General features: G+C 44.9%; 1 protein-coding gene across 3 annotated transcripts in view; it reads right to left on the reverse strand.

Moving 5' to 3' along the window:
- The window catches only part of cnc (NFE2 like bZIP transcription factor cap-n-collar), a 203297-nt gene that overhangs the window by 50919 nt on the left and 127015 nt on the right, over positions 1-25363 (reverse strand). For all 3 annotated transcript variants that reach the window (XM_075693825.1, XM_075693824.1, XM_075693823.1), the window contains 2 exons: positions 18338-18545; positions 14116-14421 (listed from right to left, as the gene is read on the reverse strand). In XM_075693825.1, coding sequence (XP_075549940.1) covers positions 14116-14421; positions 18338-18545 — 514 coding nt within the window. The remainder of the gene's footprint in view (positions 1-14115; positions 14422-18337; positions 18546-25363) is intronic.

Below are 25363 nucleotides of genomic sequence, written 5' to 3' on the forward strand. Positions count from 1 at the left end.
TGCGTAACACCATTTTCCTCGTCCTTTCTTTCGTCCACGTCTGTTAGGCGCGTTCACACGCTCGCAATATTCCGAAAGTAAGGCCGGAGCGCCGCCATCTTAGTAGGGACACGATAAAACATCTTACTGTGAAGAAAACGAGGCGCTTTCCTCATACTTCCCACGAGTTTAAGATGATCAATTCTGTCGTACAGATACTGGTCGACATGTATTTTCGAGTTACTGGTTTTAGGATGAAGTATTAAGTGCACTGCATCTACAGGCTTGGAGTGGCGCCTGACACTGGCAAAAACGCCGAGAGCAAGTGGGGCTATACTAATCCAGGTACAACCAAAATAGGAAGACTCACTAAGCTTCAACAAGACACTCCCTCAGCAGAACAGGAATTGGCCTCTCTGGTGCAGTATTCTGCCACTCCCTCCCAAATGACTCATTCAATTACCCAATGGCCCTCAGTCCCCAGCAGCTGCGGAGCACCTGACCAAGGTGGCAGTCAGACCTGTAACACAGCAGAGGGTGCTAAGTATCTCTGGGCCCGGACAGGTGCCAATGGAAACTGACCCTTGGAATTTTTAACACAACGAACTCTCTCGAGTGAAGCTAGCCTAGCAGGACTCTTTGATGAACTATCAGGAATTGTTTGGGATATCATTGGCCTTAGTGAGGTTAGAAGAACTGGTGAGGTTCATACAGTGCTGACAAATGGCCATGTCCTCTGCTATGGAGGACTAGCAGATAAGAAGCAGTTCGGAGTAGGATTCCTAAACCATAAGGAACATAGCGGGCAACATTGACGAATTCTACAGCATTAATGAGAGGGTAGCAGTAGTGTTAATAAAGCTGAATAGGAGGTATAGAATAAAGGTAGTACAAACCTACGCTCCCACCTCCAGTCACGAAGATGTTGAATTGGCGATGTGAAAAGCGCAGACTCGGTATACTGTAGTCATAGGCGACTTCAATGCAAAAGTGAGGAAGAAACAGGCTGGTGAACAAGCAATTGGCAACCATGGTGTGGATTCTAGGAACACTTGAGGAGAGATGTTGGTAAAATTTGTGGTTAGGAATAAGCTGCGAATATTGAACACCTTCTTCAGGAGGCGTTGGAACAAAAAGCGAACCTGGAAAAGCCCTAATAGTGAAACAAAAAATGAAATTGATTTCATACTTTCTGCCAATCCCAGCATACTGCAGTGATCATAGGTTAGTGAGGGTTAGGATTCACCTCAATTTGAAAAGCGAGAGTAAAATTGACTTAGCATGAAAGCTTAGGCTCGTTGGTGATTCATTGGAAAAGAACACAGCGCAAGAAAGACAAGGACACGAGGGAGTTACACGCACACAGTGCTGACTTAGAACAGTTTATTCATGAAGCAACGAAGGAATAAACATATAGGGTGCTACATGCGCAATATGTGAACGATCGGCAAAAACCCTGGAATATAATTTGCAATGCTGATAATGACAGCCACGTACCTACAGAGCATAAAGAAATGTTTGCCATTCAAACCCTGTCAAGGGAAGGCTTAGGAGAAGCAAAAGTGGTCAAGAAAAAACAGGCCGACCTAGATGCAGTAAGGGTAAAAGCAGATCAATTTAGGTTGAAACAAGTATGCAGCCTTAGGACAGAGATGAACATGACACTGATGCAATGACAAACTGTAACTAGGCTGGCTTCAGAAGCAGCAATAGAAATGGGAGGTAAGGCACCATGGCAACCAGTAGGTAAGCTCTCCGAAGTAACAAAGGACCTAATAAAGAAATGACAAAGAATGAAAATGCCCAACTCAAGAGATAAAGACAGAATTCGTGGAACTGTCAAAAGTGATCAACAAGGAGAAAATAAGGGATATTTGAAATTATAACGTGAGAAAGACTGAGGAAGCAGTAAAAAATGGACGCAGAGTGAAAACAGTCAGAAGTAAACTAGGCATCGGACAAACCAAGACGTATGCATCGAAAGATAGGCAGGGTACTATCATTAGCAATGTCGAAGATATAGTAACAGCAGTGCAAGAATTCTATACTGACCTGTATAGTACCCAAAGCAGCCACGATACCTCCATTCGAATTGGTAATGAACAGGTTACAGAGGCTCCTTTTATAACTAGTGATAAAGTTGGAAGGGCCTTGCAAGACATGACCCTAGGAAAAGTGGCAGGAGAAGATATAATAAATGGAGGAGGCATCATGCTTGAAAAGCTTGCCGCCCTTTATACGCAATGCCTCACGATTTCAAGTGGAACAGAGAACTGGATGAATGCCAACATTACACTAATACACAAGAAGGGAGATGTTAAAGAATTGAAAAATTATAGGCCCATCAGCTTACTTCCAATATTACATAATATCTTCACCAAGATAATGTCCAATAGAATAAGGGCAATGCTGGACCTTAGTCAACCAAGTGAACAGGCAGGTTTCAGGAAGGGATACTCTACAATGGATCACATCCATGTCATCAGTCAAGTAATTGAGAAATCTGCAGAGTACAATCAGCCTCTCTAATGGCTTTCATAGCTTTTGAAAAGGCATTTGATTCAGTAGAGATACCAGCAGTAATCAAGGAGAACAGGATGCTTACGTAAATATTTTGGAAAGTACCTACAGAGATTCCACAGCTACCTTCAGAGGAAGCTTTAGCTTGGGTGCTCCTATCTAAATACATGTAAAAGGAGAATTCATTTTTCTCGGCAACCACTGCACCAAATCTGGCAAGGTTTGTTGCATTTAAAAGACGAACTTAGAATCTAGTGACTGTTGCTATCGAGTCCTTGATTTAGGTCGTCAATTTTTTATTAAAAAGTGGCAAAAGATTGAAAATTTTCAGAAAACGTAACTATCAAGTTTACAACTCTCTAACTCTGCAAGAAAATATGATATCACAATTCTGTGATTGCATTTGATAGTACGTCTAAAGCGGACAAAATTTATATGTTGTGCATGAATCTAAATATGGAAATACAGCGTTTGCAGAACCCTTGTACATGAAGTAACAAATCCACGTAAGATATAAAATGATATCAAATTTGTCCGCTTTGAATGTTCTAATAGATGCCGTTGTAGGACCGCGATATCTGTTCTTGATGCAGAGCTATTAATTTATAATGTTCATGTTTCTATTTCTTTCGAACATCCAAATTTTTGAATATCCTTTTAACAAAATTCAGGCCCTAAATCAAAATTCTGCTTCCAACAGTCACTAGAACTTGACTTTCTCTCTAAAATGCAGCAAATTTCATTAAAGTCGGTCCAGAGATTATCTCACAGAAACGTGTTTGAGTTTTACATGTATTTGAATAGGTCGCGTCGGAGTTGGGCCCGAGCTAAAGCTTCCTCCCTGAACCACTTTTTATCAAAGCGGAGAAAGACATTTGAAGTGAAGATAGGCTATTTCAGAACCACTTTGCCGCAAAAAGTACTTCAATGCGTTCAGCAGAAGTGGAGTTATCGGCAATCAAACACGGCCTCAGCTGTACTCCCCTTCTTCCTCCAATGCCTTGCACTGTGAAGGCTATGGCGGAGACGTCACCCTGGCGTGCAGTTCAAATTTCCGATTTGGTGCCTATGCCACGCTCAACGTAAGCCAAACGCAGCCGTCCTCAGAGAGCCGAAGTGCCCTTAGCCACTGGATTCGTGGCGGCACCTCGCGGCGGCCGCGGTATAGCCAAGCGCAGCAACCAATAGCAGCCGCGCATTGGAGTGTGCTTTATGACGAATAAAGCCCACAGAAAAGAGCGAGGAGCATGCAGTTTTTGAAACGAGAGCGTTTGAGAAAAAGGTGACTTCGTGCTCTGCTTGCGAGCTCCACGGGTCGCGTACAACAGCAGAACTTGGCTGAGATGTTCACAACAGCGTATGCTACCCGCGGACTATGTTATTTCACCAAGTCCGAGGGGTGGTTCAGGACCTTTTTAATTCTTCACAAGTAGGAAGATACCTATAAGGAAAGGGGTCAGACAAGGAGACATAATCTCTCCAATGCTATTCACTGCGTGCTTGGAAGAAGCATTCCAAGCTATTAAACTAGGAAGGCTTAGGAGTAAGGATCAACAGCGAATATCTCGGCAACCTTCGATTTGCAGATGACATTGTCCTGTTCAGCAACACTGGGGATGAGTTACAACAAAAGATTGAGGACCTTAGCAGAGAGAGTATAAGAGTGGGGTTGAAGATTAATATGCAGAAGACCAAGAAAATGATCAATAGCCAGGCAAGGGAACAAGAGTTCAGGATAAACAGTCAGCCTCTAAGAGACTGGTAAAGCCAGACTCTTAGAGTGATAAGAGCGGTAAAGCCATAGAGGGGCTTTACGGAGTGGGGGTAAGTTGGCACGTGGCTCAGCTGTGGCTGCGCATGGCTGTAAGCACGGCTGAGCACACACGCAGCCGTGCACCATGTCAGCGGTAATCTGCTGCGTGTGCAAAGAGGGTTATGCTGAGACGATGTGGTATCATATAAGCTCTAACTACGTGTTTGGTATTGGAGGCTGCGTAATCTCGAGTTTCGGTGACCTGTTGGAGTGAGAGGCAGATGAAGCATTCACTCCCCGCTGCCGGCGCTTTCCCTGATAGCGTCATACCAGTGTGGGTGACATTATCAGTCACGGGGGTGGAGTACATGCGAAAACGTGACTGGTTTCGCTTAATTTGTACCGCCGATGTGAAGGTATCGTCGACGTATGTGGCATCAAACAGTATCATTTGTCCCAGACTCCCAAATTTATTAAAATGAATTGTTTTCTCATTCAAATTTGCTTTTTTCGACTGCCTGATAATTTGGAAAATTCTGTGGCCCCTTTCCATGTAAGAAACATCCATCGGTGCCCTTATTTATTTGCATAAAATGTTGAATTTCAATGCACTGAAATTTCGATAAAATGAACCAAATTACCAATTTTACCAACTTCGTCATATCGAGGTTTAGCTGTATATAGAAATATACCGGTACATACCCAGTGGCACTGAGTATGTCTGTCTCTAGAAATTCACAGGTGCCTAGAGCAGAATGAGCACACTGTGCAGCTCTAGAGATTCTGGGAACAAACCAACCACACTCAAGTGGACCCTCACACTGTTACAAGTGAACCTCAAATCTAGAGAAAGCATGCCCATCCTATGATGCAAAACAGCTTCTCAGGAGGAACATTGATAACATGGCTAATTTTGCAGTTTTATGCACTTTCTTTCGAGGCACAAAGCTTTTAATTCAAGCTGAAGTCATGTAGGATGACTATGCAAACTGCGGTTTCCGTCTTTTTACTGGCTGCTTCTTGAAAGAGGCCAGATACCAGATATATGACAGAAACTGTTAGCCCGACAGTGTTAAGGGCCCCGTGTTGCAGAAACTCCGGCATCGGTGTCCCCTGTTCGCTGTCCCAGCGTCGACCGTCTTTTCGGAAAAAATTATTTCGAAGCATGCATACCCAACCACTCTTTTATCAGCAATATTGTCCATACCTTGTCTGTCATCCTTTATAATGTTATTCCTTAAAATTTTGAGAATGACAGCCCACAAACAAATGTAATGTAAAAAAAAGAAAAGAAGCACTGACAGCACACACCTTTTATGTTAGATCTTCTCAGACTGAAATATTACAAGTGCGAAACAGTAACAGGAGATCGGCCCACGTAAGAGTCCGCGTTTCTATGAGAAAGGTTGCCTTCATGCGTAGCGTTTGCCGCAAGCGTTTCCTGGTAAACATTACGGGTACATAAGCTGCAGCTGCCGGGAAGCGTGAGCAGCAGGCAGGGATCTTTGAATGCTATCGGCGTTCCGCTTTTAAAGGCGAAGCTTAAGTGTCCTCCAAATTTTTCACTTGGACAATGCTGCTTCACGTCATCCATAGGCGATTGTCCATAGGCGATTTCCTGGCATCAACATCTGAAGTGGACATCAATACCGAGCTGTAGCAGCGTCAGTTCAAATCACTGGCCAACATCTGGTGCAGTGTTAAGATGAGGAAACTGGGTGCACGGCTCTGCCAGTTTGAAGATGCGCATCCACGAGGCTGCTGTGTGGCACGACTGCCGGTGTCCTACTGCATTTCCAGTGAAATTCAAGTGCGCAACGCTTGGCTATATTTCTAGCCCCACAACCCCTTTTTTACATGTGTTATCGCTACCTTTAGCTAGAAGTACCTTGCAGATGCTGTCATTTTAGTAGAGCATCCGGTCAGCTATGCAATAGCGAAGAAACGGTAGACACAGAAAAGAACCTTCACTCGCAAGCTGAAAATCTGCACAGGAAATCTCTTGTTATTTGCTGTTTTCTGGCAAAACTGAACCCACTAGACTGACAATGCCTGTTCAGAAACAGCTACACTATAAACATCGCCAAATCAAAGACACGCGAAATCAAAGGGAGCGACATAGAAATAGAAGACCACACAAATTGGCTATCTCAGTAGCAGTGGGAAGCCATGTGCACTCCAGCAGACAGACAGTTCAGAATGTCCAAAACTTGGAACATACTCCAAGGCCTCCTTGACCCAGAAGGCACGAAAACAATACAAAGACAAAACCTGCAACGAATACTATACAGCTGTGCAGGTACAGAGGCAGAGCTCCTATGAGATCTACGCCAGATATGTGTAGGAGATGCAACAAAGACACGATTACCAGAGTACCAAGGGAAGGGTAACGACGACCTCGATGCCCCCATAACGGAGACAGAGATTCGATACGAACTCTGACGACTGAATCTGAAGTCTGCCCCAGGTCCCGACTGTGTAACAAATAAAACACTTCGCAACTTAGATGATGAATCTGTCACGGCTCTCACAAAATACATAAATGAATGTTGGGAGAAGGGGACCATACCTCAGCAATGGAAAACTGCCAAAATCATACTAATACACAAACCTGGGAAAAATCCACACATATAAAGGCCCATTTAATTGACGTCATGCATCGGAAAGCTAATGGAAAAAGTAGTTCTAATGCATCTCACCAGATACGCGGATGACAACGGGCTATGCCCACACACCATAATTGGCTTTCGAGCAAAACTCTTGACGCAAGACGTTACGCTGCAACTGAAGAACCAAATCTTCGACGCTGAAACATACACCCTGTATACAAAAGCCTTCCTCGGTCTCAACCTACAGAAGGCCTTTGATAACACGAGTACATCTTGTGCAACTTCTAAGCTTCCACCTAGGCCAAAGAGCATACAACTAAGCGAAAGATTTCTTCATGAACCATAAAGCCATAATCACGGCAGGGGATGTGAAATCCGAATAAATAGAACTAGGCAACAAGGGAACACCACAAGGTTCAGTGCTTTCTCCCTTCCTATCTCCCGTGGCGATGCTCAGCGTGCCTGCAGAGCTGGAACGCATCAAATGACTTTAGCACAGTCTGTATGCAGATGAAACCACCCCATGGGTGACGGGTGGAGGCGATGGCCACATCGAAGAGATTTTACAGCAAGCAGTCAATACGGTAGACAGGTACGTGGAGAACAGAGCCCTAAAATACTCTCCCCATAAATTGGAACTACTGCTCTACAGACCCATAAGCAGAGGAAGTAAGCACAATCAAGTACGACCCATCACAATCTTGACAGGGGTCACCCAATTCCCTCGAGTGCAACACCTAAGAGTACTGGGATTCCGAATATTTGAGAATGGACGTAACGGAGAAGCAATAATACTGGATAAGAGCACCCAGAAAACCACCAGGTTGGTTCGAAGAATCGCCAACAAGAACTATGGCATGAAAGAACACAACCTAGTGCAGCTTATCCAAGCCTTCGTCGTCAGCCGCTTATAGTGTATGTGACTCCATGTCTGATGTAACAAGTAGCGAAAAAACAAAAGATAGAATCCATCATCTAAAAGGCACATAAACAAGCCCTCGGCCTACCGATCCCCACGTCTAACAAGAAGATCGAAGCCTCAGGAATGCACAACACACTCAATGAACTCATCGAGGCTCATACAATAACACAATATGAAAGACTCGCACAAACCAACATGGGAAGACACATCCTGCACAAGCTCGGTATCGCGTACGCTGGGAAAAGCAGGGATGATTACGACATCCCAAGAGAAACCAGAGAGCGCATCACACCCTTGATACCCTGAAACGTGCACCCTGAACATCACTGAGAGCAGAGGAATGCAGGAAAGAGCGAAAGCACTACACAAGAAGTTTTAACACGACACAGACGTGGTCTATGTAGATGTGGCAGAATATGCAGATGGTCGACATATGGCAGTGGTCACCTCAAATGAAGCGGGCTGCCAGCTTGCCAGCAGCTCCATTAAAACAGGAAATTCGAAAATTGCAGAGGAAGCAGCCATAGTGCTGGTGCTTGCCTCCAAAATGGCCAGCATAGTACTAATCAGCGACTCTAAAACCGTGCTTCGTAACTTCACTTAGGGAAGAGTCTCGAAAGAGGCGCTAAGTATTCTGGCTAACGTTCGTGTAAAGTACGGCATGCATGCCATATAGAAGCCCACCCACTCCTTCCTCCGGGGCAACGAAAGTGCACACACCCTAGCTCAAGAGTTAGTGGGCCGAGCAGGGGCAGGAACAACGTGGGGCCCAAGTGCGGAGAGAGGCCGCACGGTCAAATATAATAAAATCACCAAACCTTACAGATTAGGAAGGCAGTATTACCCCCCACCACACTCATTAACTAAACAGCAGGCGACAGCATCGCGCCTACTACAAACGCCTTCCCAAACCTTATAATCATTGTTACCCAGAACCCTATTCAGATAGATGTAAGGATTGTAATCAACGGGTGGATGTCAGATACATAATCTGGGCTTGCCCCAACATAGTACAACACATAGTCGCAGACTGATTTTCCGGGCTTCAAAAATTTGGACATGCTCGATTATTCGGTCTGCTTCGCGGTACCGCCGTTCTCCCCATAGACCATAATGTATAACAACTGCCGAAAGTTCGGACCCCTTGCAACCTCTCATCTGATTTTTCGGACACTCCTTGAGCCAACTCGATCGAGAGCACCATGCACCGACTCTGACCGGTGCACGGTTCGACTTGCTGAACGCCATTTTTGTTTTGAATGGAGCCTCCTTGCTGCCCCACGAAGTGGTGCTACTGCAAATCCCCACTCATCATCATCGTTTCTGCCTGGTTCGATAAAGTGGTTCTACAGCAGTTCCGGTTTCAGCTTAGTAAGTTATGTCAAGACAATCCAGCAGCTGATTTGTTTTTTCGCGCACGACGCTGCGAGTAGGCCACGTTTTTCGTTTGTGCGACTGGTGTCGGCATGGTGGTGTTTGCTTTGTGTGCTGTGTTGAGGTTCTGGTGATCCAACGCGGCATACGGAAACATTGCGTCAAATGTGTAATGGCGCCGACAGTGCCCGTGCAGACTGCGCTGGGGAATGCCGGCAAGCGGGTGCCGGGAGGCCCAAGATTTGTCGCCTTCCGATGTGCTCCCTACCGACGTGGAAAATGTTCTGCCGAGACTTGCGCAGTGGTTGCGTTGCGATTCCGGACACCGTCTCATTTGATAGTTTCACAGGTGCTGACACTGCTGTACTGACATGTGCAGAACTCAACGACGGCGAGATCATTCGTCAGGTTTCTGCTGCACCGCCGGATGATGACCGAGTCGGAAGATGACGCACCATGCGCTACGCTGCCGTCACATATGGAGCGTGTACACGCCGACTGTGCTTTCAGCCGCCTATAGTGACCGCACGACCCTCTCAGAGATTCAGGCTTATCTGATTGCGCGTAAACGGAACAGCGTGAAACGGCGCATTCATGATTTCTTCAAGCCTACTACCGAGCCGGAATAAGTGCGTGGAAATAAAGGATTTTATTTTTTCCCCCTTAATCTGCTTTTTCGGACACCTGTTTATTCGGACATTTTCGCAGTCCTCGTGAGGTCTGAATAAACAGTCGGTGACTGTATACGAACACGGATCTGTGGGAGACCGCACTGCTCAGCTCAGTCAGCGAGGTCCAGCTACAACTCATCAGGAAAGCCAAAGATTCTGCTAGGACCCAAGGGCTCCCAGCCACCATATAAGGGAGGGACATAAAATCCTCTGATACTTGCCATTTCTATTAAAAGTTGTTTCATCATCAAAGGAAGCGTAGATAAAGGTAAGCGCGTGAAGAGTTTTAAAGTTCATATTCCGTGCGTTTGCTGTTGTATTAACTTTAATATACAATCAAAGATATGCCCTGAAATGAGGTAAAATACAAGAAATAGTACTTACTTCTCTGCTAGGTGACACAAAACACCACACCGCTGAATATGCTTTGGCGGGAATTTGACAGATGTATTTTCATCAATGCGAAATAGATGGCGCCAGCAGGTGTTCAATACATAGGACATAGGTTTTACGAGGTTGAATGCCTTAGAATAGGAGTACTGTCTCATTGATTGGTGTCCAATACACTGGACAAATCCCCATAGTGGTGTCTCAAGAGGTTAAGGGGGGGGGGGGGGCGAGGCAATCAAAATTATTTTCGTTATTTATGGAATTAATTCGGTGAAATTTCTGATGTGAATGTAGTTCATTATGCTGACATAACTGAAATCAGTTCTGAGCTATCTGCTATAGTTATTGATTTACAACATTTGGTATCCTCTAATTGTCATCCCACAAATAATAAAAAAAAATTCTCTTGATTTTTGTGTCATAATTTTCATATAGCCCTATTTTGCGCAATAAAGTTATTGGCCAATTTTACACTGAACAGTAAGCATAAGAAAAAAAAAATCTTTTAACTTTATTATGCATATTATCTTACACAAATTACTTTTGTAAAAGGTGCATTATAAAAATATTTATGGTATGCAGAAAAAATGGACAGCTTTATAACACTCCTCAGTGCTTCAGGACTTGTATGCAAAAAACAGAACGATTTTACCTTCATTGTTTGTGAAATGGCAAAGGGATGTGTGGCAGCAACTGCCCAAAAATGAAAAGCTGAGGAAACATTGCCCCACGCTTTCTTTGTCAGAATCATTGCAAGATGGCCTTAGAGTGCCTAAGGCCTGCTAAGACAGCAGTCCTTCAATTATCAGCGAGGTCACGTTTTCTTAACATTCCAATGAAATCCTTGGCATTTTTAAGCAGAAGCACGCAGCATAGCTTGTTGGCCATTTTTAAACACCTTGAAATCTTATAGGCAGCCAGCGATCACACGCAAGCGCACCCGTCATGATCGTGCACGCATGACGGTTGGTCGTTGCCAGTCTGACAGCCCAAACATACGAAATTGCTTTGCCGTTGCAAAGAAAAGTAAACAGACCTTCTAATCTTGTGCAAGTCATGACCCGATCACAATCGGGCAGCAGCTAGGACCGAGCAACTAAAGAAACACAGGCAGACCTTGAAATGTCAGTCTCGGAAACACTCGAAAAGCGCAGCTCGCCGCTGACGAAATGCACGCGAAAAAAGTCTGCCAGTGATTCAAATCTGCCTTAGCCAATATGAGCGTTCCGGTTGCGCCACGTGACTGCAGTAACGAATCACGATGCATATTTTCCCTTCTTGAGATTGCATTCTTGCTTTATTTTTCGGAGCAGAAATACGGTGCTGTGGCTACCTTAAGTTCTAATCTGTCCTGTTTAAGGTGACACCAAGGCAGCGTTGCTGCGTCAATGGAAAAGCCACGCGATCTGTGGTGTGATGACACCTCATGAAGCCCGATTTTCTATTTTCTCACAGCGATTAATGACAGCGCACTAGAAAAGCACTGCTTTCTCAATTTCTACTGAGTATTTTGTTATATTTTACCATGAGACAGAAGAATGTCCGAGAATCGCAAAAAGAAAAGAAGAATTTGATAACACTGACCTTTTCAGTTGCCATTCCCCTTAAGGATGCTTCAGAAAACGGTATGGCATAGGTGGCAACTGGGGTGTGCATTCTCACATTTCTAATCAAGAGGCTGATTTATGCCTTAGGAAGTTAAAGGAACAGTGCGACACCCACAGAAGCTTTTGACGTCGATTTTTATTTTTTTTTCACTGCTCTGTCTTATGTAGAGAGCAAAGCAAGCGTGGTGAATGCCAGATTGAAGTAGAGCATCAGATCACTGGAGTCCTATGATTCATTGTGAGGTGGTGTGAGCACCGGAGCCACCAGGTTTTCGAACCTTCACAGATTACCTGAACATGTGTGCAGTGCTTTACAACTTCTAATGTTTAGCGTTTGTCATCTGTGTACAGTTGCTAGTTGCTTGTAAAGAGTTGTAGGTAAATGTTTTATTCAAGTTCAAAACATCTCTGGGGTCCCATCTTTGATGGAAGGAACAAGACTAGTAAGTGGCAAATGGTGAACGCAAGTCTCTCCCAGGGTGCTGACTGTCGTTAGAAAGTTAAAATAGCCTCTGTGTCCCATTTTATTCTTTAACTCCGTTTTCCTAATTTTTGAACAATGCCACTAAATAGCCCAAGCATCTGCCATTCTATGGCTTCTTGAAGCAAGCAGCAAACAGGAGTGATACTTTCAAGATCAATGTGTGTGTCCTGTTTGTATCAAGTTACATAATCTGTGCTGTTGCCATATTAAAATAGGTGCCTAAAAATTTAATTATATGCAGGGGTTTTATGTACCAAAACCCCAATTTGATTATGATGTGCACTGTAGGGGAACTCCATATTAACCTTGGCAGCGTGGGGTTCTTTGACGAGCACTTAATGGACAGTACATGAGGGTTTTTGCATTGTGTCCCCACTGCTATGCAGCTGCCACAGCCAGGATCGAACTCTCGACCTTGTGCTCAGCAGCACAATGCCATAGCCACAGAGTGACTGAGGCACAGAAAACGAGTGCCTGAACGACAAGTTTTTCATAGTTTTGGGGAGCGCAGATAGTCGAGTCTTATTACCGGGGAACCTCAAAGCCGCAGGTCTGTTACAGCACCCGTGGAACTGGCAGAGGAATGGCGGTGGCCCACTCCACTCGCTTTAAGAGACATGCTGGCATTTCAGCACTGACAGTAATAAACATGCCATGAGCCTGCCCCCTTGTTATCTGGAGGCCACCCTGGATCCACCCTTGCCATGTGGTGGCCACGACTACATGCACAAGTGGGACCTGTGCTTTTGTTGTCTTTGCCTGATGCAAAAACCATTGCAAGCACAAAGCCACACACAAAGTGCATTTAGCCAAAGCATCAAGGCAGATATTAACACCTCATTAGCGAACACCAAAGCCAAGATTAAAGAATGTCTGTTGGCCCAAGAATGAGAAAAAAAAATTGGCTGAAGGCTTAGCTTGGTTAAGCCTGGAAGATTGCGAAAGCAATACCCTTGGCTGCGCCTTGGTTCGGCTGATGGTGTGGACATGGTTGCCCTTTGTTAAACTTGTGGCTATACATCATCCGACATAGCGCAAGGCAGTGCGCCGACCACTGCAAGGAGCCGAGCTGTAGCCCCATTTATCCTCCTAGCGTGACGTCACGCCAGCGAGTGCCCTCTCTCGGTAGCGCCGCAGCAGCGGCGCGCAAGGCTCCGTCTCCACCATCGATGCCGCGAGCTGGGGCCCTGTCTCTCGGTCTGGCGTGACGTCACACCAGCGAGCGCCCTCTCTCGGTAGTGCCGCCGCAGCGGCGCGCAAGGCTTCGCCTCCACTGTCAATGCCGTGAGCTGGGGCCCCATCTCTCGGTCTGGCGTGACGTCACACGGTCATGTGACACGCGGCTGTGTAAGCAGGTGCCACGACCACCGATGGGCCGAAAGTGCGAGCAGTATTGCTTTCGCAATAATAAGTTCTGGCTTATGTAAATATTGCAGCAGCATCTAAGTGTTGCGTTAGTGACTTCGCAAGTGCCCTTTTCCCCCTACCCATGAAATAAGTTCCTGGCTATGCCATTGTACATGACGGAATGGCCTTCGGAGGTCCCTGTGCTGCAATTTGTGAAGTACTCTCTATTTATGAAAAAACTTGGGAAACATTCCAACACCACTTACACTGAGAACATGCAATGCCACAGCAGTGCATCACGTCTACAAGGCAGACGCCTGGATGTCAAGAATCAGGTATGTTGTGATCATATAAATTGCTACAGCAACTTTGAAAAGCATCCCAATGTTCTGCAACGGTGCAGTTTTATCATGGCGGCACATGTTCCAAATTGACATTGCATGAGCCAGTGGTACTCACTTTCTGTCGGTGATGCCACCATATCCATCAGGTGCAGGTCCTCATCAGCAAGCAGGTCATTCAGAAGGTAGTCCGTGGGCGTGCATGCCAATGCAGAACTGGTCACATTGCTGGTAATATTGCTCATGCTTGCCATTCCTGGCATTGTGCCCATTCCGCTACCAGCCGTCATGTTTCCCATCCCACCGTAGCCTGCCATGCCAGTGCCGGGCGAGTAGAGGTAGTCTGGGAAATCCTGGCCATAGGTGGGGCCCTCGGTCATCGACGACCCATTGTTGCAAGGAAGCCCTGTGCAAGCAGTCGTTCCTGAAGATGCCAAAACAAAATAAAGCGGCAATGAGACTGTGTAACTGTTAAAAGTGGTTATTTATTTGTCCTTCAAGGCTTGCAGAAAGTCCCGGTTGATAGGGCTAAAGGGAATCAATTTGCCTGACAAAGGCAAGAGCACCAAGGCAGCTACCACATGCACCACAGCACAATTGAACAACAGTATATACTCAGAACAGTGAAATGGTAAACAAATATGCCATTGCATGCTATATACAATATGCAAGAAAAAAAGAAGATTTCTAGACACACTTTGCACACCTTTGCTCTTGACATATGCACTGACAGAACAATGGAACAGCAGTAAACTTCAGAATAATGAAATCAAACCACTATGTGATAAAAAACTAAACGGAAGTCGAAAAGGAAACAAAAGCACCTAGGACACTCTATACACAATCTCACGAAACAAGAAATTACATTTTCCCCATATATGCATTGTGGAAGGTGTGGACAATATGAAGCTAGTACATCATTGTCCACTTCACACCACACTGAAATAAAACTACTACATAAAACTAAAATAAAAGAGTAATGTGAAAGGAAATGGGCCAATCATGCTCTTTTGTCACGCCTTTGTGAAGGCATGCCAGGACACAATGTAAAACAAGGATACTCGAGTAAGCATACCTCAGCTTCAATGAAGAATCATGTGGTTTCAAGCTGAGCTATCTAACCCCCTAAACCCATGGTGGCTTACACAAACAATACTTTTATTCGTAACTATGTCTTCTACAAGAAATTGTTCAGAATAAGCAAGTTTAGATGCCCTGACATTTGCTTTGTGCATATGTACATGTTTTCAGCAAAGTGTGTGCACGAGACATCGCGAATAATCATGCTCTCCTATTTAGCAATGAATTACAGAGAAACATAGAATGTAATATAGATTTGAAATGTTCCTTGGCAAATGAATGGGGATGTGTGCACGAAAACCATTTGAAAGGAAGGTTATATTTCTGTGGTTTTAAAAATGATTTTAAGTGCTACACACACGAACTGAGGACGTGTAGGCTCATGACTGGTGTTCACAGCAATTGCTTTAATGGAATAAAGGAGCCACCGATGCCTGGATCTTTCCTTTCTCTTTTCCATCCTACTTTGCTGTCATAGCTGCAGGATTCCTGGACAGTGGGACATTTGCATCCAGCTGATTAACTGAAAAGCTGTTTCCTATTACCTTCACAGCATTTGCCCACCTTTTGGGGATGCATACGCATCCCAATTATGCATGTACTGACAGGATGGTTGCGCAGAAAGGGTGCTTTCACCACTTCCACTGCCTTTATTGCCTCACTGTAATAACGCAGCTGTGGCAGGCCTTTTCCTTCTTTCCATTTTCTTAGAATTGGAGATGCTCCCCCTCCTCACAGCTGAGAGAGAAACGCCATTCTCCCGTCTTTGGAAGAAGAATATACGACTGGCCCCAACTTGTTCTAGCATGGGAATTACCAGCCCCTGTCTCCTTTTGCAGCACTTCGGCCACCATGAGCGACTTATTGTTTCAGGGCAGAGAAAGTGGAGGAGGTGAATAGAAGTCTGCTCAGCCTTCCGTCACTTACTACCTCCAATTACAATTATAATGCTCAGCTGCCACTGCCAGTTTATTTGCTGCTTGTTACCACTGTTCTGTAACTGAGGTGAAAATAAGCATCTTCAGAGCAAAAGACTCGCTCCTGTATCCGTTGACCTATACTGGTGTTCTGAGACTCGGTGCTAGTAGCGGGGCTATGGATCACAGCTCCGACCATCACAGCTGGCAACTGCTGCTCCTCTGGCCTGATCCGATCCAGAAAAGGGACAAATCACAGGTGCAGAGGGAAACCCCTACAATGCCTCCTTGTGGCCGCTGTCTCAAGAGTTATGCGCTTGTCGTTGTAATGCAGAACCAACTCTTCCAAAGCCAGGGGCCTAAACAGGGAAAGGGGGGAGGGGGTAACATTGAGAGTGTCCCTGAAATATTTGTGTACTAGGGATGGCTGGCATTATGCTGTACATGATGACACCCGCCTGCCCTGCTCCCCTTCCTCAATGAAGTGTGAAACCCATGTGCCCCCGCCCAGAAACACATTTCTGGCTATGGCACTGCCCAAAGCTACTTGCTTTAAAGGGACACTAAGGGTTAATATTAAGTCAACTTGGACTGTTGAAATACCATCCCAGAAGCCTCAAAACGCTTGTTTCATGCGAAGAAGAGACTTATTTTAAGAAAAAATGCGTTCTGAAGCATCCGCGTACCCCTAGCGCAGTTCAAATCGCCCACCCTCCGATCGAGGAGTGGTGACGTCGGTGGTCTCATAGTGACGTTGCGCCGTCAGTGAATAAAACGGCGCCCGCAGACGGCGCTACGGCTTTTCTAGGCAAAACGCAAACGTGCAGCCAGAAACAGAGCCAAGACAGAGCTGACAGCAGCACGAAAGCGGAACTATGGTGGCTACAGGAAGGGAAAGCGCGAGACGATAAGCTGGTTCTTTATTTTATCACGACGCTTGTTGCAATGGATGACCCTGACAACGACACATTGGCTCGCGATGCTGGGCTCGACTTCAGAGATTTAAGCACTGATGAACATGACCTGCTGCTGTGGCCTTGCGCTGCCGGCGTCGTTGTGTACTACTACGACGGCAACTGTATGTCATGGCTGTACATATTCGCACATTTGTAGAATCGAAGAGAAGTAGACAAATAGCATTTTCTTCCGTCTTATAATCGAATGAAATGATTTTTTTAATATGAGTAGTTGAGTACAAGTGAAATAATTATGATGAGGAGTGCCTTCGTCATCTGGCTAGTACCAGAATGTTGCTGGGGGGGGTCTCAAATCGTGTCATGCATTTACCTCAATTTCTTGGTTACTAAATCTGTTCGCGATTACATTGACGCCTTAAGATGTTCTAGAGCATTGCTTTATCACTTTAACTTGACTTTATAGTAACCTTTAGTGCACCTTTAAATTTCCTTTAATAATTTTATGTTGATTTCATGTCAAGGTGCTAGGTCTCAGAGCGCTTTCTGAATGAGTTCCAGATATACCTGGTCAATTTAACCAGGTTTATGGCTGATGGCTGTGCTCTTGAGTTTTAATACCATGCAAGTGCCACCTTCACGTTAGTAGCCTCTTTCACATCTGAAACTGCACAGTACTTAGAGAGCATTTTGAATGGGTTCCATAAACGGCGCTGTAATTGATTTTATTTTTATTTGCTTGGGGAATTGAGGCTTCGCATCATAATTATGGAGTAGACAGCTACCTAATCAGTCAGCACCCCTTTAACTCACTATGAAGCTTCGCATGTGAAGCTTCCATAGCCCTAATTCCGCTCAGCAACACATGATACACCAACTGGCCCAATAGTCAATGGTTCTGAACTTCCACAGCGGGTTACGCTTAGCCCAATCTCCTTTGCCCCCTTCTGAAAGAAAAATTATGTGGTTTCCCAAGCCAAAACCACGGTATGATTATGAGGCATGCCGTAGTAGGGGACTCCAGAAATTTAGATTACCAGGGTTCTTCAACGAGCACCTAAATCTAACTGCAGAGGTGTTTTTGCATTTCGCCGCCATCAAAATGCAGCCACCATGGCTGGTATTTTATGCCACGAACTCGTTCTTAGCAGCCCAACACCATAACCACTAGCAATCACAGTGGTTTGCCCCCTTCTCCAAATAGGCCTCGAGCCATCATTTAAATATATTGTCTTCTCATTCTTCTTCAACCCCCCAGAATAGAGCTGGTAGAACATAGTGATTATATACTTTTCATTTCAAGGCCAACAGAAAGCTGCTTGACATGACTTCGGACAGGCTGCTGTAGGCAACTCGAACACATTTTTAATCCTCTGGAGATTTCCCTCCTGCAATCCACAGCTATGACAGACACTTTCTGATAACGCACCAAAGGCTCCAGCTCCATGCAGGTAAGCACTGCTGTGGTCCACAGGCGGGGGACCCAGCGTGGCATTGTTGAGGAGGACGCCCGGGAACGGGTCTGTGTAGTTGTGAGGTGGCGGACCTCCAGTGGCCAAGGCAGGGCCCTTATCTGCACCGAGGTCTCTCTGCTCGGAGCCTCCCCAACAGTCGTCAGCAGGATACAGGTCTGCTGCCTGCAGGAGAAGACAAGGCAAGCAGAATTATCACAAACAGTTGCACTGCATAACCCGACAGCACCAACTCCCTTGGAGTAATAAAAACAAATGTGATTTAGCATCAAAAAGAGGAGAAAAAGTACTCATGGAAATCCCACGCCATGCGGGAATCGATGTTATATGAAGCATTGTTTAATGATGACACAATGCATAGTTCTTGCATCAGTGTTGATAACCATAAACACAGAATTTCACGTACATGTATCTGTCCAAACTCAGTCTCATGCTGTTATGACGTTCGCTGTTGTTAAACGTGTTACATGGTTGCAACTCGCAGTCCAGCACAGGCATGACAGCAAGAGGCACAGGTGTGCACGAACGTCTCGCAAATATTGTGTCTTGCTTTTGTCGTATATATGGGGTGGTCAGTTTTAAGGTTCTAGTGAAGGAACTTTTTAACATGGACACAGGAAGGGACACACACACAAGTACTATTAGCATTTGTGTGTGTCCCTTCCTGTGTTTGTATGAAAAAGTTTCCGCACTAAAACACTGTATCAAAGATATCGCATTAACAAAGCTAAACGCGAATTCTTGCCAAGTTTATCATTTCTAAGTTTTAAGGAATTTTTAAAAATTGCCAGTTGCAGATAACATAATTCTAGTTAACTTCCTTGAGCTCGAATATCCAGAAAGGCCAACACTACTTGTATGAGAAATCTAAACACCTTGTAAATTATGAAAAATGATTCACTAATTCCTTAATTAGCTTACGGCACATATTGCACGTTAAGAATTGTAGGTGGTGTGTTTGCAAGGTGTATCCAGTTGGAGTTAATTCCCAGAATGACATCAGTTCGGAGATATGCGCCAACAAACTCACCCTAAAAATGTGCAGTTGTTCCACTTACTCTTTTAGCAAAACGCTCTTTTATGCATCGAAGCATAAAAGTAACTGGAATGCCCATGTATTTCATCCCACACTTGAGGAAATAAAATATTGAAACTGAGGTCATCTTGTAAATTCATTTCAAGTGTATACCTTCTGCAAGCGCACCAGCTATGTGCTGTAAAGTAAGTTCATTAGTAATTTTTTTTTATTTGTTGAATATGTGTTTCAATTCCTTATGCTAGTAATGTCTGCCCGTTGGAATAATCCAGCTTAAGGACAATAATTGTGCTATCTACCACAGAAATCTGGCATGCTCGACATAATTCTTGCTATGCAATGCAACACAGCAGGCGCCTCAAAGTGTTAGTTTGCATGAGGAGAGAACTAGTAAGGCTGTTCTCTCGTGCCGTGCATGCATCCTCGGCCTAGTGTGCTCAGCATCGGGCTTCTGTGCTGATGAGCCTGGGTCAAATTCAGCCACCAGACAGACAACCTTTCAATTATTGTGCAACTGAAGCTACCCAGCTGGATGTAGGAAGAAAACCCACGGAGTGATCCTACAAATGCTTCACATTAAAATATAAGAACAGCTCTGCCACTGTGCTATGACTTGCTCATGGTATCAAAAAAACAGGTCTGGCAGTGTTATTCAAGCTTCATATTTTCTCCAAATTTGTGGCAAGGTTCCACATGTGAATCAGTTTTGTATGGCCTCTGCGATTGCAGCCTTTTGCTGTTGCAACAGCATGGTGAGTCACAATCTCGAAGGCCATGTATTGGCATACCGCAAAGAAATAAAAGTTAATTTAAAAGAAAGTAAAGTGCCCCAGCATAATCTGCAGTAGGCATGCTGGAATGCACAAAAAAGGTCAGGTTGATCATACTGAATCAACTTGAGCCAGAATAGTCAAAAGCCAACTAAAGAATTCCAGTTATCTCATTACTAGAACATCCCCATTGGACAACTGATGCTAAAAGCAATGGGCGAGAATATATCCAGTGTGTTTTAAACATCAACTGGACACCTTTCCATCAGGGAATGAAGACACACCTTCTGTGCACTGTTGGCATGGGTTTACATAGAAACAGTGGTGGCATACCATTGCTCCTAGTGCTTTTAAGTAGATGCTCACATGGGATCACCTTTAGTCCACACAGCATTACTTCGATGCCTAATTCTTTTTGGAAAGAGCTATACCACCAAATAAAAACGTATCTTTAATGTAGCAATGATTACGTGCTGTTTTTATTTGGTCATAGCCCAATTATCTATCCCACTGAATTGTATTGCTACACGGCTCTTTTCAATGCCAAGTACTTTTTGCGTCCACTCTTTCTGTCTCGCCCAAGTGCTGTGTTCATTTGGGATGTGTTGTGAACTACACCGAACCATTGCCCCTCTTACAAAAATAGCCACGCCAGGACTTCACACGATGAGGTGAGGACTAGAAAATGTCTGTGCCATATTAGCTCTGGATCCACTTAGAAATGCAAAACATGCCCACATGTTGTGCATTGGGTGTACGTTAAAAAGAGTCCAAGGTTCCCCCTACGATGTGCCTCGTAACCACATCATGGTTTCGGCATGTAAAACCCCAGAATTTGATCAATAAACAATGCTGTAAACAAGCACTGCCATTGCTTCCTAACCTACAAAGCCCTAGACTGCACTCGCCCACTGTTTAAGGCTACAGAAAAACTACTAAATATAAGCACAACGTATAAGAAGCTCGGTACTTAAAAGTAGATTCTTGTAGACCACGGCATCTTTTGATATCATGAAGCTATGTGAGCTGCAAGGAGATGGCTGTTCTTAATGGCACTAAGAAGACAGTTGTGTTTCACATTTTCCTGAGCAGTGGTTGCTGCAAACCATGCATGGTATCATTTGCACATGTTTTCTTATTTTCATGAACGGTCAACATGTAAGGCTCCAAGTTCTTTCTTCTCATATTGCCATGAGCTGTTTTACACAACCAAAGCATGTCGCTACGTCACATGTCAAGGAAGCCACTGCAAAGCGATGCTGGACCACGCATGTCACCCCAGCATATGTCAAAGGACCAGTGGCTCGTGTGTGTGTGAATCGCAGCCCTTGACATGATGTGACTGAACAGAACATGCGAGGCATTTGAAAGGAAGCAAAAAGCCCCTGAAAGTGTGAACAAAGCCCTTAGAGTTGCTAAGCATTGCTTAGTCAGGAATAATTTATTGTTCCAAGGAAGAGCTTCTCCGATCTGTTGGTTACAATATTCTCTACAATGTCCTTTCATCTTTCTTCAATGCTCTTCATGGATTTATTTGAGTAGCAGGGATGGCATCATCACCTAAACATTGTTGCTGCGCATAACATCATGCTACCTGCCTCTTCCTTGATTATGGGCGACAGAGAAAAGGAACTGAATCACAACACATGGTCACAGAAAGAACCAGGGGCAGACTCAATTTAGCAGCTGACAAGTTCTAGTGATGCTGCCTTCCTATTTTGTCACATTCCTCACTTCAGGCACACAACTGCAGGTTTCATAATATACAATACTGCAAGTTTTACACAAAGGAATCGGGCCATAGGAATAGTCCTTCAGGACATCGATTTTCTTGAGCCTCAGAAAGTGTTGAATTAGTAGGTTCAAACAACACACATCCTATGCTGTTTTCAAACACAACCATAAACAAAGCCATGCCATTCGTGTAAAGATTACCGCACCATTTACCACTGCTGATTTCAATTAACTAACGACAGTTAGTTTCTCCCACATAAGACAACATTAGTAGCATGGAAGTGCGCAATGTCGATCTATCTTAAGTAAGCGTACCTTCAAGATTCAAATTCTTACGAACTTCTGGTGATATCCGATTTTATGCCTCACCACACAGACCACCATGCACACCACACTGGTTTGTATATCCCGCCAACATGCTATCAGGGGAAGAGGAAGCACGAACCAAAGTAATGAAATGGTGGGACTCAAATTCAACAATTTTTTTTCTCAATGAACATGCAAATACTTTGATTAAAATTTCCGTGCCGAAAGTTGTTATTCTTCTCGATGATATCCGCTCTTCTGCTTATTTTTTTATGGACACCTTAGTGTGTTACTAACATTTAAACATTGGCCAATATAGCATCTTTGACAAATTCAGGCTTTTATTTTGGAGCCTGGGGTCACATAGGAGAAAATAAAATTTCAGAAGATGGTAAGCTTTAGTGACAGTTCTATAAAAATGATTCCAGGTTTATTCCCCAGACCATCATTTGTGAAAATTTTCGCAGAAACACTATAATTCGCGCATTTTCACCTCGGTGCGAAGGAGTGAAAAACATGAAGTTATTTTGTGAAACTATTTTATAACGAAAGAACAATGTTCAAACAACGCAAAACCCAAAATTTTGAAATAATGCACAAGACGGTAGATTTTTGGCAAATTTCTTTCTTGCACCTGGTTTTCCATCATTTCGTGAAATTCAAATGGCACTCACGTGGCCAAACATTTTTTTCCATTCAATATATTTTGCAGAAATACTGTTCAAGTAATGTTTATAAACATGCAATTTTTCCGTAATTCTTTTAGAGAAATTATTTTTGTTGAGTGCCACAGTTGGGACAGTTGGCGTGAAAAGACCAACATCTTTTCTAGTGTTTAGCACAAAAAACTTTAGACAAAGATAGAATACAAAATGCATGCAAAATTTCAGCTATGGTTTATTGGAAGCTAGATCACATATTTATAAGCTCAAAACTATCATACAACACACGCACAAACAAAAGAGGCTGCAAGAAATTATAACTCTTGCCTTGACAAAGAAAGCAAAGGAGTACTAACCCACTCTGGGCTTGGTTGCACGCCTCAGTTCCACAACTGCTTTGATGTGTATTCACAAAGATGAAATGACTAGATTAATATTTGAAGCTGCAAAAATTGATAAGCTTGGCCTCAAATGTGTTCGCACTCGTTCACTTTCTTTAATCAAGAAAAGAACTGTAAACTCTTGCTGCCACTTAGTTCGTGCAAATTTTGTTTGGGTGGGAGAAATGCTCAGGACATGGATGAAGACACACAGAAAACGACATGCTACACTTTCTATGTGCCTTCACTTTGTCCGTCTCCTCAGCCCTGTTCCTGCCTAACTATGAATAACCAACTAGCCAATGCTCTCATGTTAATAGACTTGTACAATGTTTTGGGCACATAAACTTTTGATCTGGCTTCCAATACACCTCTGTCGAAAGTTAGCACTTGTGTGTGTCCCGACTTTTAACTGTCCCCATTTCAAGTTTACTCCACTAAACGCTAGAGAAACGATGTGCCATTTGCAAAAGCCACGGACTCTAAGTGCAGAGAACAAACCCAATCAACGTACAAAGTTAACGAGCTTGGCAACACTGGCCACTAGCTGCTCTGTTTCAAAAGGGATGCTTATAAAATCCACCACCCAGGCAAGTTCACAGAGGCCAGGATTCCTGGTCCTGCTAGTCAGTTCACGCCGTTTCCACGCGGTGATGCGCGCAAAGCATGACGGCCTTCCCAAAAATAACCTATGCTGAAGGGGCACGTGATAATAAGGCCGCGGTTAGATTTGGGTGTCGGCACGAGGAAGCGAAAGGCAAGACGGGACGGACGCCTTTCGACGCCGCCGCCCATGCGTGGCCATCCTTCGGCTGATCGGAGGAGGACAATGGCGGCGGTGCGACCGCTAATGAGCGCGTGCCCCCGCCAGGCGTCGGCTGCTGTCCGCCGGCGGCGTGTGCGCGCCCGCCACGCGCCGTCGGGCCCGCGCTGGGCTTCCTCGGAAGTAGGCACGCTGTTTGCCAGGATCGATCCTGACCACCTGGAGCTTCGTAAGGGGCCTCTCAACAGGCCCGGGGCTCGTATTCCGCAGCGTTCCGTACCATTTTCCGTCATTATCGTGCGGCGCGCCAGCGGCAAATCCCCGCGATAACGCCAGCGCGCGAGTCATGTCCCCGGGCCAGTGACAAAGACAAAAATGATAAACGGTATGGACCGTTATAAAATACGGTCACGACGTGAAAACAGTCGGGGTGTCAAACGAATGGCCGCGCATTTTCATTCTTCGAGTAGCCAGTTTAATCGAGAGAGAAAACGTCACAGGTTTCGCCTATTTCATCACAAGTCGTAGCTGCAGCGAACACCGAGATTCCCGTCGGCTCCCGTGAAACAGAGAGGGCCGAAGAACCGCCACTAGAAATGCGCCGCTCAGCAAGAAAGGAAAATAGAAAAGACTCCCGACGTAAGCGTGGGTTTTGTCCTCAGCAGAGGAACGTTACATTGTTGCCGCTAGCCAAGGCAATGGGACATTCTTGTTGCGTGGAAATATGAGACAACTTCCGCTGCAGGGAAGGTAGCCCGCCTCCTATCCCCATCCCGTCGCAACATTTGCTTGTTTTCGATATACCACACGCCAAAGAGTTGAGAACGTTTCCAGTACCAGAACCCTTGACGGCGCTTACAGACTTTGAATGTACATATAGATAAAATTTCCAACGGGCCTTCTCGAGGAAAACCAATGAAAGGCCGCGGCAGAGGAATAATCGAACCTGTGACCTCGTGTTTTAAAGAGTCAACTGCGTGTGTCCGCAAACGTGTCGAAAGAGTGGACACTGTGGTGGATGCCGACGCATGCACACTGCCGATCCCTAAGAGAGGCACCTCACATCCGCTTGCCTCCAGCAGAGCCGAGCCGAGTGCTGCTCCAGTGCTCTCGTCGCTGCGACCACCACCTCACCTCGCACTCGTAGTTTCCGCAATCGCTGCTCTTTGCAACGAGATCGTGCCTAGAGAACAGTTCGGCAATGTTGCAGAGAATAACCAATTGCGCGCTATTAAAGCCCCCAGAAGAAGATAAAAGGTTTCTTTCGGACGCAATATTCTAGTGGTAGGGTAAAGCAACTCCCAAAGAGCTCTTCGACCATGCGCAGCCCAT

The sequence above is a fragment of the Dermacentor variabilis genome, chromosome 5 (assembly GCF_050947875.1).
Source record: "Dermacentor variabilis isolate Ectoservices chromosome 5, ASM5094787v1, whole genome shotgun sequence".
NCBI classification, from domain to species: Eukaryota; Metazoa; Arthropoda; class Arachnida; order Ixodida; family Ixodidae; genus Dermacentor; species Dermacentor variabilis.